This window comes from Trichosurus vulpecula, chromosome 1 (assembly GCF_011100635.1).
Source record: "Trichosurus vulpecula isolate mTriVul1 chromosome 1, mTriVul1.pri, whole genome shotgun sequence".
Classification (NCBI taxonomy): domain Eukaryota; kingdom Metazoa; phylum Chordata; class Mammalia; order Diprotodontia; family Phalangeridae; genus Trichosurus; species Trichosurus vulpecula.
This window is the reverse complement of record NC_050573.1, coordinates 4610356-4626650: the sequence shown is the minus strand read 5'-3', so window position 1 is coordinate 4626650 and position 16295 is coordinate 4610356. Positions and strand designations below refer to the sequence as shown.

Sequence of the window (16295 nt, the reverse complement as noted above, 5' to 3'; positions counted from 1 at the left end):
CCCATCACTGAGGCCAGTCCAGAAAAATCGGTATCCATCTCTGACTTCTATAACCTACCCTTTATTTGCTAGCCTTACTTCACTTGGGCTGCTCTTTGGATGTGATACCTACTGAGTTCTCTCTCGACAAGAACTGTTGGTCTTTCCTGTCTACCTGAAATGTTGTTGTCCGTAAGCATGCGTACGTTTCATGTACCAATGGTTAGTGAAATCATTTTCACAAATGCTTTTGTATAGTTTTTCTTTTTAGACAACAGAATGTAAACTCTCTCTCACACTGCCTATTGTTGTAATGAGGCCAGGGTTAGGTGAGGTGAAGCAGACCCTTTTAAAAAATATTTATTTATTTTTAGTTTTTCAACATGGTTCCAGAACGTTTTGAGTTCCAAATTTTCTCCCCTTCCCTACTCTTCTCCCTCACCAAGATGGCATGCAATTTGATATAGGTTCTACATATGCATTCACATTAAACATATTTTCACATCAGTTATGTTGCAAAGAAGAATTATAACCAACGGGATGAACCAAGAGAAAGAAGAAACACAAGGAAAGGAGAGCAAATAGTTTGTGTCAATCTGCATTCAGACTCTGATTCTTCCTCTGGATGTGGATAGCATTTTCCACCATGAGTCTTTTGGAGTTGTCTTAGAACTTTGCATTACTGAGAAGAGCCAAATCTATTAAAATTAGTCATCACACAATGTATCTGTAACTTTGTACAATGTTCTCCTTGTTCTGCTCCCCTCACTCAGCATCAATTCATATAAGTCTGTCCAGGCTTTTCTGAAGTCCATCGAAGCAGACACTTTGTAAGCCATCTTAACTAGTCCCTTTCTCATGCCTGGAGATGAAGAGTGCCCTTAAAAATAGCTGCTGAGACACAAAGGGGCTGCTGAATCCCACTGCTGCTTCAGTCCAGTGAGATGAACACTCTATGCCCTGGGCTGCTTGTGTGCTTGGTTCTGACTACAACCCCCATTGTATCTGCAACTGTTGCTTTATCGCTTGCCCATTAGCACAGTACTTTGAGGAAGGTAAAAATGGTAAAATGGTTTTTGTGAGGTCCTTTGACTTGTGCGTAAACTGGATTTACATGAAGCAGAGTTATTTGAAGTCATCTGCCTCCCTTTTTCTTCCAGTCATAAGAGAAGACAAAAAGCAAGATGACTGGGGATGTCTGGGAATGCAGGGGATGACCTTGGTGTCTTTGATGGCTAACCAAGCTCTAAGCACTCTCCATAGCCCGTTTCCAACACCTTCACAGCCAGTTGGGACAAACTGATGTAATCCACGCATTCCACCGGGGAAATCTTCAGGTGTTTAGCCAAGACATCCCTGTAACTCACTGAAGGGCTTGAGGCAATTTAATTACTTTCAGCTTGGTTTAACTCACCTACGGAAATGGTTTAGCAGGGTGTGACCAATGGACAGCTGCAGTTTCTTGGAGCCAAATGTCAGAGTTGGGTGAAGCAGATGAACACTAAAGGTGGAAAGTATCCCTGAAAAGGGCTCAGCCACCATCACATCTAAAGTATGATTCGTTCTTTGGCTCACTTATTTTTGAGCTTTAGAGTATTTAGTTTCCAAATAATTTTTTATCTATCTTTCACTGCCCATAATTGAATGTATTTTTTATTTCATTACCATAAGAAAAGTATCTTTTTAATATTCCTGCTATTCTCCGTTGGGGTGTGAGGTTTTTGTGCTTTAATACCTGGTCAATTTTTATGCAAGTGCCGTATACCATTGTGAAGAAGTTTTATATTTTTCTTTTTTTATTGAATTTTATAATTTTTATTTAATATTTTAGTTTTCAATGTTGATTTCCAAAAGATTTTGAGTTACAAATTTTCTCCCCATTTCTACCCTCCCCTCTATTCCAAGATGGCATATATTCTGATTGCCTTGTTCCCCAGTCAGTCCTCTCTTCTGTCGCCCCATCCCCCCATCCTCTTTCCCCTTACTTTCTTGTAGGGGAGGATAGATTTCTATGCTCCATTCCCGATGTATATATTGTTTCCCAGCTGCATGCAAAAACAACCTTTTTTGAGCATCTTCTTTTAAAACTTTGAGTTCCAAATTCTCTCCCCTCTTCCCTTCCCACCCACCCTCCCTAGGAAGGCAACAATTCAACATAGGTCACACAGGTATCCTTATGTAAAACACTTCCACAATACTCATGTTCTGAAAGGCTAATTATATTTCCTTCCATCCTATCCTGTCCCCCTTTATTCAGTTTTCTCCCTTGACCCTGTCCCTTTGCAAAAGTGTTTGCTTTTGATTACTTCCTCCCCCTATATTCCCACCCTTCTATCATCCCCCCTTTTTATCTCCTTTCCCCTACTTTCATGTGGGGTAAGATATCCAGTTGAGTGTGTATGTTATTCCCTCCTCAAGTCAAATCTGATGAGAGCAAGATTCACATATTCCCCCTAACCTGCCCCCTCTTTCCTTCCATCAGAACTGCTTTTTCTTGCCACTTTTATGTGAGGTAATTTACCCCATTCTATCTCTCTCTTTCTCCTCCTCTCAATATATTCCTCTCTCATCCCTTAATTCCATTTTATTTTTTTAGATATCTCTTCATATTCAACTAACCCTGTGCCCTCTGTCTATATATATGTACATTCCCTTCAACTACCATAATACTGAGAAAGGTCTCATGAATTACACACATCATCTTTCCATATAGGAATGTAAACAAAACAGTTCAACTTTAGTAAGTCCCTTATGATTTCTTTTTCTTTTTTATCTTTTCATGCTTCTCTTGATTCTTGTATTTGAAAGGCAAATTTTCTTTTCAGTTCTGGTCTTTTCAATGAGAAAGCTTGAAAGTCCTCTATTTATTGAAAATCCATATTTTGCCTTGGATCATTATACTCAGTTTTGCTGGGTAGGTGATTCTTGTTTTTAATCCTAGCTCCTTTGACCTCTGGAATATCATATTCCAAGCCTTTTGATCCCTTAATGTAGAAGCTGCCAGATCTTTGGTTATTCTGATTATGTTTCCACAATATTCAAATTGTTTCTTTCTGTCTGCTTGCAATTGTTTCTCCTTGACCTGGAAACTCAAGAATTTGGTGACAATATTCCTAGGAGTTGTCTTTTTCAGATCTTTTTTCTAGAGGTGATCTGTGGATTCTTTCAATTTCTATTTTACCCTCTGTCTCTAGAATATCAGAGCAATTTTCTTTGATAATTTTTTGCAAGATATCATCTAGGCTCTTTTTTCATCATGGCTTTCAGGTAGTCCAATAATTTTTTTTAATTATCTCTAATGGATCTATTCTCCAGGTCAGTGGTTTTTCCAATGATATATTTCTCATTGTTGTCCATTTTTTCATTCTTTGGTTCTGTTTTATAATATCTTCATTTCTCATAAAGTCACTAGCTTCCACTTTCTCCAATCTAATTTTTGAGGTGGTATTTTCTTCAGTGGTCTTTTGGACCTCCTTTTCCATTTGGCTAATTCTGCCTTTCAAGGCATTCTTCTCCTCATTGGCTTTTGGGAGCTCTTTGGACATTTGGATTAGTCTATTCTTTAAGGTGTTATTTTCTTCAGTATTTTTGGGTCTCCTTTAGCAAGTCCTTGACTTGTTTTTCATGGTTTTCTTGCATCACTCTCATTTCTTATCCCAATTTTCCCTCTACTTCTCTAGCTTGCTTTTCCAAATCCTCTTTGAGCTCTTCCATGGCCTGAGCCCAAATCATATTTTTCTTGGAGGCTTTTGATGTAGGCTCTTTGCCTTTGTTGACGTCTTCTGGCTGTATGTTTTGATCTTCTTTGTCACCAAAAAAGGAATCTAAAGTTTAGTTCGAGTCTCAGTTTGAGTCTGAGTTTGTTTTCATTGCCTGTTCATGTTCCCAGCCAACTACTCAACCCTTGAACTTTTTGTCATGGTATGACTGCTTGTAGAGTAGAGAGTACTTTGTCCCAAGCTTTAGGGTCCAAGCACTGCTGTTTTCAGAGCTACTTCTACTCCACTTTCACCCCAGGCTCTGTCACAGCAGTGCTCCTCCTCCCCCAAGAACTGCACCCCAGGACTGCAATCCAGATCCAAGCAGGGCACAGCAAGAGAACCTGCCTTTGTGCCCACAAAGTGCTCCTTGTACTCTTCCCCTGATCTGTTGCTACATTCTTTCCACCATGTGAGCCAGGGAGTCAGGAAGCAGCTGACTCTGGAGCTCTGGAAGCAGCCTCAGGAGCTTCCTGCTGCTGCTGCCACCACCACTGCTGCACCACCTCCACCACCCCCAGAGCTGGTGGCTGGACTGCTCTCAACTTGATCCCGGAGGTTCCCACTAATCTGCTCTTTGGTGTTTACAGGTTGAGAAATCTGGTAAATGCCACAAGTCAATGATTCATGGCCCTAAGGCCTGTTCTGGCCAGCTGACTCCTGTTCTGGTCTGTCCTGGTTCGGCCCACCACTGGGCTGTGCTCTGCTCCCAGCACCGTGTGGTAGACCATTCCTGGTGACCAACCAGGTCAGGTTGTCCTAGGCTGGAGACCTGTTTCACTCTGCTATTTTGTGGATTCTGCAGGTCTAGAATTTGTTCATAGCCATTTTTCAGGTGTTTGTAGGGATTTGGGGGAGAGCTTAAGCAAATACCAGCTTTCCAGCTGCCATCTTGACTCCACCCTCTCAGTTTTATATTTTTCTAACCACGTTCAATTTTCTCCAGAGATCTGTCATATCTAACTTTTCTCAAATTCTAATCACCTCTTTAAATTCTTTCTTGTTTATTTTGTGATTAGAATCATCTAGTTCTGAGAGGGAAAAGTAGACATCCCACAATTCTGTAGCTTAATTATTTCCTCCTGTAATTCACTTCGCTTCTCCTTTAAGAATTTCTATGCTATACCACTTGTTGAATATATGTCTAGTATTGACATTGCTTCATTATATATAGTCCCTTTCAGAAAGATGCAGTTTCCTTCCTTATCTCATTAAATCAGATCTATTTTTGCTTTTGCTTTTCTGAGATCAGGACTGCTACCCCTGCTGTTTAAACAGCTGTATGGCCTCCAACACCTTACCTTTACTCGGGTGTGTGACTCTTTGTCATTTTATGGGTTCTGTAGCTCTAGAATTTGTTTAACAGTCATTTTACAGTTATTTGGAGGTGTTTGGGGAAGAGATAAAGCAAGTCCCTGCTTTTACTCCATCATCTTCACTCAAAGACATTCTTAAAACAATATTGGTATTACTATACAAAATATCCTCTTGGTTCTACTCATTTAGCTTTTCATTATTTCATACAAGGCCTTCCATCTTTTTCTTTCTGAAATCATTGAGCTCATTATTTCTTACACAATATTTCATCACAATAATGTACTACAACTTGTTCAGCCATTCACCAAATGATGGACAAAAAATGATTACATTGGAAGTCTCAAAGAAAAATGCACATCAGTCTCAAGCCCAAAAAGAAATCCTGGAAGACTTTTAAAGGGATTTGAAAAAGCAAATAAGAGAAGAAAAATAAAAATTTAGAAAAGAAAATGAGAGTAATTCATGAGAATCAGGAAAAAAAGTAGAATCAACAACTTGATAAAAGAAACACCAAAAATGGGGAAAAAAAAAATTCACTGAAAAAAATAATTTCTTTAAAAAGAGAATTAGCCAGATGGAAACTAAGTAACAAAATTTTACTCAAGAAAATAAGTACTTAAAAATTAAAATGGGGCAAGTGAAATCTTATGAATCTAAGAAATACAAGGAAATCACATAAGAATCAAAACAATAAAGAAGTAGAAACCATGCAGTTTCTCATGAGAAAAACGATTGACCTGGGAAATAGATACAGGAGAGATACTTTAAGAATTTATAGGACTACTTGAAAGACATAATCCAAAAAAGATCCTTCTCATCACATTTCAATAAGTTATAAAGGAAAACTACCCTGAGATCCTTGAACCAGAAGGCAAAATAGAAATTGAAAGAACCTTCTGATCACCACCTGAAGGTGATCCCATGTTGTGGTAACTAGGGTGGGACTTTTTTTGTTTTCTCTTTTAGAATGTTAAGGTAATCAAATACCTTTGATGAATCTTGCCTTTTAAATATAATGCTGATCAAAGTGGACTTTTTGTTGCCTTTTGTTTCTTTGAATCAAGAGTCTTTCACCTGCTTAAGAAACGAGAAAGCCTAGTTCACATAGGTTTGAATGCTCTCCAAAATGGTTGGGTTAATTCGCAATTCTGCTGACAATGAACGTGTCCCATTTTTTCCCACATACTCTCCAACATTTGTTACTTTCCCCTTTATCATTTTAACTAATCTGGTAGCTGTAACTTGATACTTCAAGGTTGTCTTAATTTGCTTTTATCTAATCAAAAATGATCTAGAGCATTTTTTCATTGTTTTGATTTCTTAGCTGCAAAAGTTACTGTTTATATCTTTTGACCATATGTCAATTGAAATATGTATCATATTCTTTTAGATGTGACAAAGTTATTTCTATATTTTAGATATGAAACTCTTATTTCATAATTTGTCTATAAATTTCCCCCCAATTTCCTGCTTCCCTTCTGATTATGGCAATATTCGTTTTACTTGTACAAAACCTTCACAACTTAGTGTAATAAAAATATTCATTTTACCCCCAACTTTGCTTTGTATTTCTTATTTCTTCATAAATTGCTTTCCTATCCATAAGTCTGATAAACAGTATGTTCTATGTTCTTCTAATTGAACTGCATTCTCTCTTACATATGAAATCTAAGACTGAGTTGATTGGTTTCATCCCCACACTTACATCATGCGCATATTCTTAAATCTCAGATTTTCCCATGTTTCTTTACATCCAGATCACCTTTGGGCCATTTGATCCCATCCTCAGTGATAAAGGGCAATTTCCTTCTCTTTACCAAATGGCTTCCAAGGACTCTTCCCTACATAAAGGTCTGGTCAGATTGATGACCCACTTTGGATGGACATGGGTAGCTCTGGTGACAGTGAATGATCTGAGAGGTGAGAAATTCCTTCAGGAAATGACATTGGAGATGGCAAATAATGGGATTTGTGTGTCCTTCACAGAGAAGATCCCTGTCAGTGAGAGAAGACACAGAGAATCAGAGGATATATTCATGCCCAGGATCATGGCATCATCAAGTAGAGTGATTTTCATTCATGGTGACACAGATTCATTAATGATCTTGAGATATTCACAATTTCCTTTTTTCTCAATTAACAAGGTGTGGGTCACCACTTCTCACTGGGACATTACCATGAGACCCAAATATATTGATGGTTATAATTTCCATGGAGCACTTACTTTTTCACACCTAACAAGTGAAGTTCCTGGTTTTAAGGCTTTTCTCAGGGGAGTGAACCCTGGTAAATACTCAGAGGACATTGTACTGAAAGAATTCTGGCTCTCAACATTCAGATGTACAGAAGAACCTGAAAAACTAAAGCATGAAGAATGCTTACTAAATGCCTCCTTGGAGGCTCTGCCTTTGCTTTACTTTGACATGACAATGTCTGACTTGAGTTACACCATCTATAATGCTGTCTATGCTGTGGCTTGGACCCTAAATGAAATGTTCCTGATGAAATTAGAAAAAGAATCCATCATAGAGGAAGAAATCTGCATTCCTCATCCATGGCAGGTAATGTTCCTTTAGAAGTGTGTGTTTTCTATTGCTAAACAATGACAGTTTTACCAGGGATTGCATAGGCTGGGATCCACACAAAATATATTAGATCTGGGAATCATTCAGTCAACAATTATTTATTAAGTACCAACTAGGAAGCAGGTAAAGTATTAAAGGCTTGGGATAAAAAGAAAGGTAAAAGATTCTCTGATCTCAGGTAGTTTAGTCTAATGAGGGACATAACATGCAAACAACAAGTGGAGCCAAGATGGCAAAATAAAAGCAGTGACTTATATGAGATCTCCCCCAAACCCCTCCAAATACCTGTAAAAATGAGACTAAACAAATTCTAGAGTTACAGAACCCATAAAATGACAGACTGAAACTAATCTCCAACACAAGACCACCTTAAAGGCCAACAGAAAGGATATCCAGGCTGTGAGTGGAGCACAAGTGGGTGGCACTGACACAGAATGGGCTGGATCAGGCCTCAGGTCACTGAATCACTGGCAGCTTTCCTGGATTGGAGACTTCTCAATCCACAAATGCCAAAGACAATGTTGAAGGTGAGTTAGGAAAATATGTTGGACCTGGGTCAGAGAAGAGGGTGCTCCAGGCCCAGCCCCATGGTGTTGGAGGTGGCATCAGCAGCAGCAGCAGTAGCAGCAGGGGTAATGCATATATAATTCCTAAGCACTTTATCATTACTGGAGCAGTTAGAATGGGTCTATGTAGATAGAAAACATATGTGTGACTTGATTATGTTGGGATCATGTCAAAAAGTGAAGGGGTGAGTAAGAGGCATGCAATGATAGAAGGGGCAAGGGAGAGGTAAAATGTAGAAAATTAACACACATAAAAGAGGGATGCCAGGAAGAGCTTTTATAGTGTAAAGGAAAATGTAAGATAGTCTGTGGGTAATGCTTAAACCTCACTATCATCAGAATTAATTCATAGAGAGAAGAATATATGTATGTATATCTATGTGTGTATATATATGCACATATGTGTACACATGTGTGTATAAATGTGTGCATATCTATCTTACCCCAAAGAGCAATAAGAGGATAAAGGGGGAAGATACACGAAGGGAGAGGGGGAAGAAACAATGGAGGGAGGTTTAAGGAAGGCAATGGCTAGAAAGAAAAGAGACCTTTGACAAGGGACAGACTAAAAAGAGAGAAGTATAAACAAGAAAATAAGATGGAGGAAATTACGTAGTTAGTACTCATAATGGTGCATGTGAACAAGATGATCTCATCTATAAAATAGAAACAGATAGCAGAATAGATTGGCAACCAGAATCCAACCATCCTTTTTTTTTAACTAGAGACACGATTGAGACTGAAAGATACATACCACTTTCAAATAAGCGACCAGAACAGAAACTATTATTCTTCATCTGAAACAAAAATAAAGGCATTATGTCAAACAAAGCAAATACAATAACAACCCTAATTGGAGGTAATCAGTGAAACTATATTTTGCTAACGTTACAAGAGAGAATGAAGTAACATGAAAAAGTTTTACAGCAAGCTTCTCTGTTAAATGCCTCATTTCTCATATCTAAATGAAAATATGAGTCAAATCTATAAAAAAGAGCCATTCATTAATACATAAATGATCAATGGCCAAACAATTTTCTTTTTTTAAGTTAAGGGTATTTTTTTACTTTTAGTTTACAAAACTCAGTTCGGTATGTTTTTGAGGTCCAGATTTTCTACCCCTCCTTTCCCTGCCCCCTTCCCCCGCAAAACGGCATTGAGTCTGATATAGCTTTTTCATATACCTTCGCATTAAACTTATTTACACAATAACCAAGTTGTAAAGAAGAATTATGACCAATGGAATGAATCAGGAGAAAAAAAGAAACAAAACCAAAACTAGTTTGCCTCAATCTGCATTCAGATTCCAGAGTTCTTTCTCTGGATGTAGATAGCTCTTTCCATCATGAGTCCTTTGGAGTTGTCTTTAAACCTTGTAATGCAGAAAAGAGCCAAGTCTATCAAAGTTAGTCATCACAGAATGAATATATCTGTGGTTGTGTACAATGTTCTCCTGGTTCTGATCCCCTCATTCAGCATCATATCATGTAAGTCTTTCCAGATTATTATGAAGTTGGTATCTTCCCTATTTCTTATAGCACAATAGTATCCCATTACATTCATATACAACATCTCATTTAGCCATTCCACAATTAATGGTCATCCCCTTGATTTCCAATTCTTTGCTACCACAAAAAGAGCTGCTATAAATATTTTTGTACATACTGGTCCCTTTTCCAATTGTGTGATCTCTTTCAGATACAGCCCTAGAAGTGGAATTGCTGAATCAACAGGTGTTCACATTTTTATAGCCCTTTGGGTTATAGCCTTTTGGGCTATAGTTCAAAATTGCTCTTCAGAATGGCTGGATCAGTTCACAACTCCACCAAAAATGTAATAGTATTCCAAATTTCCCACATCCTCTCCAGCATTTATCATTTTCCTGTTTTTGTCATGTTAGCCAATCTGACAGGAGAGATGTGGTACATAAGAGCTATTTTGATTTGCATTTCTCTAATCAATAGTGATTTAGAGCATTTTTTCATGTGCCTATAGATATATTTAATTTGATTCTCTGAAAAGCACCTGTTCATATCCTTTGACCATTTCTCAATTGGGGAATGACTACTATTCCTATAAATTTGTCTCGGTTCCCTGTATACTTTAGAGATGAGGCCTTTTTTAGAGACACTGGTAGTAAAGTTTTTCTTCCAGTTTTCTGCTTCCCTCCTAATTTTTGTTGCATTCACTTTTTTATATAAAAACTTTTAAATATAACATAATTAAAACCATCCATTTTGCATTTTGTGTGTCCTCTATCTCTAGTTGTGTAATGAATTTTTTCCTTTCCCATGAATCTGACATATAAACTTTTTCTTATTCTCCCAAATTGCTTATAGTATCAGTATTTATTCCTAAATAATGAACCTATTTTGACTTTATTTTGGTATACAGTGTAAGATATTGATCTATGCCCAGTTTCTGCTGAACCAATTTTCCCAGAAGTTTTTTTCTGAAATAGGGAATTCTTAGCCTAGGAGCTGGATTCTTTGAGTTTATCTAAGAGTAGATTCCTATAGTCATTGACTACTGTGTCTTGTGTACCTAACCTATTCCACTGATCCACCACTCTGTTTCTTAGCTAGTAGCAGGTAGTTTTGATGACTGCTTCTTTATAGCACAGTTTAATATCTGGTATAGCCAGGCATCTTGTTCACATAGGGGTATTTCTTTTTATTAATTCCCTAGATATTCAGGACCTTTTGTTCTTCCAGATGTATTTTGTTATTATTTTATCCAGCTCTTTAAAATAATTTTTTCATAGTTCAACTGCTATGGCATGGGATAAGTAAATTAATTTAGGTAAAATTGTCATTTTTACTATGTTAACTAGCCTAACCATGAGCAACTGATGTTTTGCCATTTATTTAGATCTGACTTTATTTGTGTGAAAAGTGTTTTGTAATTGTCTTCATATAAGGCCTAGGTTTGTCTTGCAGGGAGACTCCCAAATATTTTATAGTGTCTACTATAACTTTAAATGGAATTTCTCTTTCTATCTCTTGCTGTTGGGCTTTTTGCTTTTGCTTTGTCTGAGATTAGGATTGCTACTCCTGCTTTTTTTTTTTTTACTTTTACTGAAGCACAACATATTCTACTCCAGCCTTTTACTTTTACCCTGTGTGCATCCCCCTGTTTCAAATGTGTTTCTTTTAAACAACATATTGTAGGATTATGGTTTTTAATCCATTTTGCTATCCACTTCAGTTTTAGGGAAGAGTTCATTCCATTCACATTCACAGTTATGATTACTATCTGTGTCTTTTTCTCCATCCTATTTCCTCTCTTTTAAGCTTTTATTTCTCCCTTCACCTAAAAAGAGTTTTGCTTTTGACCACCACCTTCCTCAGTTTGCCTTTCCTTTTGTTTCCCATCCCTTATCTCACCTTTTTTCTCTTGCTACTTCTTCCCTCCTTTCTCATCATCCTCCTCCCGTTTCTTTCCCCTTTCCCATCCTACTGCCTGTAGGACAAGTTTGATTTCTATACTTATCAGATTATGTTATTCCCTTCTTGAACCAAATCCCATGAGAGTAAAGCTCAAATATTTCTCTTCTCCCTCCCTTCTTTCCCTCCATGAAAATATGTTTTTGTGCCTCTTCATGTGACGTAATTCACCCTTTTATACTACCTCCTTACCTCTTCCCCCAGAACCATCCCTTTACATATCTTAATTATGTTTTTGTCATATCAGTTATTTTATACTAACACCCACAGTCCGTGTATATCCCTTTCAATTGTCATAATAACTGTACTATTCTGAAGATTGACATATATTGTACGTATGCATATATATATGTATATGACATATATAAAATAGTATAATCCTATATGAGGATGTAAATAATTTGCCTTAATGGTTAATGAGCATTTTCCCCCTGTTTGCCTTTTTATTTCTCTTTTGAGTTTTGTATTTGAAGATCAAATTTTCCATTGAGCTCTGGTCTTTTCATCAGGAAGGTCTGGAATTCCCTTATTTCATTGAATGTCCATCTCCCTGCCTGAAAAATTATGCGCAATTATGCTGTGTAGTTGAACCTTGGTTGTAGTCCATGCTCCTTTGCCTTTCAGAATATCACATTCCAATTGCTATTGTCATTTAATGTAGAAGCTGTAAGATCCCGTCTGATCCTTACTGTAGTTCTGGGACATTTGAATTGTTTATTTCAGGCTTCTTGCAGTATTTTCTCCTTGATCTGGTAATTCTGGAATTTGGCTATATTTCTTGGAGTTTCATTTTGGTATTTCTTTCAGGAGGTTATGGGTAGATTCTTTCAATGACTGTTTTACCCTATTCTTCTAGGACCTTGGGACAGTTATCCTTATGACTTCTTGGAAGATACTGTCCAGATTCTTTTTTTCATCCTGAATTTCCAATAGACCAGTAATTCTTAGATTATCTCTCCTGGATCTATTTTCCAGGTGAGTTGTCTTGCCAATCAGATATTTTACATTTTCTTCTATTTTTTTATTCTTTAGATCTTGTTTGATTCTTGATGTCTCATAGAGTCATTAGCTTCTAATTGCCCAATTCTAATTTTGAATGTATTGTTTTCTTCCTTTAGCTTCTCTATCTCATTTTCCATTTGGTTGATTTTACTTTTCAGTGAGACATTTTCTCCATTTATATTCTGAATCCCTTTCACCATTTCACCAATTTTACTTTTTAAAGATTTTTTTTCCATCAGTCAATTTTTTCCCATTTTTTTCTCATTTTTTCTTTTACCTCTCTAATTTGGTTTTTAAAGTCCTCCTTGAGTTCTTCCAGGAATGCTTTTTGGGTTGGAGACCAGTTCACATTCCCTTTTGAGGTTTCAGATGTGGGTATAGTGTCCATGATGTCCTCTTCTGAATTGGTATTTTTATCTTCCCTCTCTCCATAATAGCATTCAATGGTCTTTGACATTTTAGCATGTTTTTTCATGGTGTTTTTTTTCCTCCTGACTTCTAAAGTTGATCTATGCTTCTGGGGCTCAGGGGGCTCTGTCCCTAGCTTTTTCTGTTGCGATTTGTGGGCCTGCTAACTGGTCTTGTGTGCTATGGCTTCTGGTTTCATGAGGTGTGTTTCAAATCTTTAGACTGTGGGCTAGAGGTCTCCAGGGTAGCTGCTCCTGTGGTGGCAGGCTCTGTGCTGGTGTCTCCCGTAGTTCCAACAGACTCCCATTGTGGCTTGAGAGGACTGGGGCTCTTTCACTGCCATAGCCATTACTTCTGTGCTGGGCCTGCTCCTGTTCCTGCATTTCATATGCACAAAGCTCTTGCAGACCAACACACTAGCTGTGTTCCTCTTCTGTTCTCAGTTGGTATGGTCTGGTGTCATTCTGCTTGCCTGGCACTCCGGCCCCCCTCAGTCTACTAGTGGCTTCTAACTCTCTCCAATCTGCTCAGATTAACATTTTTAGATGTACCTGACAGAATATGTGAGAGAGCTCTAGTAGTTCCTTCCTTTCACAATGCCATCTTGGCTCTGCCTTTGGTCAAACAATTTTCAAATGAAGAAATTAACGCTTTCTACAGTCATATACAATGCTTTAAGTCACTATTGATTAGATAAATTGAAGTTAATACAACTCTTAGGAAATAGCTCACACCTATCTGAAATGTCAAATGCTGGAGGATATGAGGGAAGATAGGTACACTGATAAATTATTGGTGGAATTGTGAACCATTCCGATTATTCAGGGAAACAGTTTAGAACTATACTCCCCAAAGCTATAAACTTTTGTATACTCTTTGACCCAACAATGCCACTACTAGTTCAATACCCAAGTAGATCAAAGAAAAAAGTAAAAGGATATATGTATTTTATATATATATATATATATATATATATATATATATATATATATATATAAAATATACAATATCAACACTTTTTCTTTAGCAGTAAAGAATTGGGAATTGAGGGGATACTCATCCATTTGAGAGTAGCTGAAAAGTTAACATGATTAGTGATTAGGATGGAACAATGTTGTATATAAGAAATGACAAGAGGGTCATTTCAGAATAAAATGAAGCATAGAAAGACCTATAGGAACTGAAGCAAAGTGAAGTGAGAAGAACTGGGAGATCATTGTGAACAGTGAAAGCAAAGCTGTAGTGATGACCAACTGGGAATGACTTAGCTACTCTAGTCAAGTTAATGATCTAATAGAATTCCAATGGATGAATGAATAAAAAGCAATTCACCTTTAGAGAGAGAACTGAAGAAATCTTACTGGATATCAAAGTACAATTTTGTTACTATTTTTCCTTTTTTACTATTTTTCAAATTTATTTTTATTTTTTTAACTTTTTCTTTTTTGTTATATGGCTATTCTGGAAACATGTTTTGAATAATTTTGTTTGCCTTCTCTGGGTGTAAGAGGAGGAATGGCAGGGAGGAAGAAAATTTGGGCATTAAAATTTAAAAAGAAAGAATGTTAAACATGAATAAATACTAAAAAATTTTAAAGTTTTATCTATTTCATTGTTTTTATCTATTTTACTGTTTTTTCATAAAAGCAGCTCCTTGTTTTATTTATTAGTTCAAATTTTTAATTTATATTTTATTATTTTTTCCTTTATTTTTCAGGATTTATAATATGCTGTTAAATTGTGTAATAGCTAATTTGTCCTTATACCAGGACTTTTTTTTGTTTGATGTCCAATTCATTGATCTGCTTTCCCCCTCTATTACTGATGTAAGCATTTACAGATTTAACATTCCTCCTATGTATTATTTTGGCTACATTCTACAAAGTTTTGCATGATGTTACAATATTCTCATCTTTAAGGAATTTTATTTCTTAATGTAACTATGATTTGTTCCTTAAACAACTCATTCTTTCAGATTAGATTATCTAATGTTTACATTATTAAAATGAGACACTGTGATTTTAAAAAAAGTTGCATGATGACAGCTCCAGCTTTTTTGTGTTCACTTGACACAAAGTAAATTTTATATTTCCTCCTGATTTTATTTATTTTTTGTATTTTAATGTATTTCTTAAAAGTAATCAATTCTAAGGTTTCATTTTATTATTCACTTTGTCGGTCTTTTTCATTTTGGAATGTTTAATTCATTCATGTTTAAATTTATGAGATAGATCTATATTTTCCTTCATCTGTCTCTATTTTTCTACTGTAAATACAGTATTATTTTCATTCAGTTTTATTATTTCTGTTGAATTATTTCAGTTGTGTTGAGTGTTCCAGACCATATTTATATTTTCTTGGCAGAGACACTAGAGTAGATTGCCATTTCCTTCTGCATCTCATTTTATAGAGTAGGAGGCTGATGTAAATATGATTAAGTGACTTATCTAGGGTCAAAAGCTAGTAAGTGTTTGAGGCCAAATTTGAACTCCAAGTCTAGATCCCTCTCCACTGTGTCACCTAGCTGTTGTTAATTCAGTTACTTTCTTTTAGTCTTCATTTAGGCAACTCTGTTTCCAGTGACAATTTTCCTTTCAACCCTAGTGCACTCTTCTCATTTGTTGCCCTTTTCCCTTTAGGGTTTTTTAAATGATCTTTCTCTTCTGCTTTTGTGTGGTTGTGTATTCCCCCTTATTTTCTTCTTCAGTCAAAATTTAGTCAAATTCCCACTTTCAAGTCTCCTCCCTTTTAGCTAGCCCTCTTCATTTAAAAATTGTTGTTAAGAAAAGAAAAAGAAATGGAAGAAATCAGAATAGAGAATGAGGTAATAAAACCACTTCTTTTTGCAGATGATATCATGATACAGTTAGAAAATCCTAAAGACTCAACTAAAAAGTTGGTTAAAACAATTAAAAATTTTAGCAAATTAGCAGGATATGAAGTGACACAAATCATCAGCATCCTTATGTATCACAAAGAAAACTCTTCATGAAGAGATAGTAAAAGTTAGCCCATTTAAAATAACTCTAGGGACTATAAAATGCTTGGGAGTACATGTGCCTAAGAAAACCCTGGAAATATATAAACAAAATTATAAAAATAAATCTTTTATAAAAATCATATTTAAATAATTATAATATTAATGGGTAGAGAGGCTAATATAAAAAGGACAATTTATTTAAACTAATTTATATATTCAACACTATCACAATTAAATTACAAAAATATTTTACT

The 16295-nt window shown here is 36.2% G+C and overlaps 1 protein-coding gene across 1 annotated transcript in view; it reads left to right on the top strand.

The window, feature by feature from the left end:
- LOC118854873 (vomeronasal type-2 receptor 26-like) overlaps positions 1–16295 on the top strand; it is a 41703-nt gene that overhangs the window by 15546 nt on the left and 9862 nt on the right. Inside the window, exon 4 of the mRNA XM_036765072.1 lies at positions 6812–7615. Coding sequence (XP_036620967.1) covers positions 6812–7615 — 804 coding nt within the window. The remainder of the gene's footprint in view (positions 1–6811; positions 7616–16295) is intronic.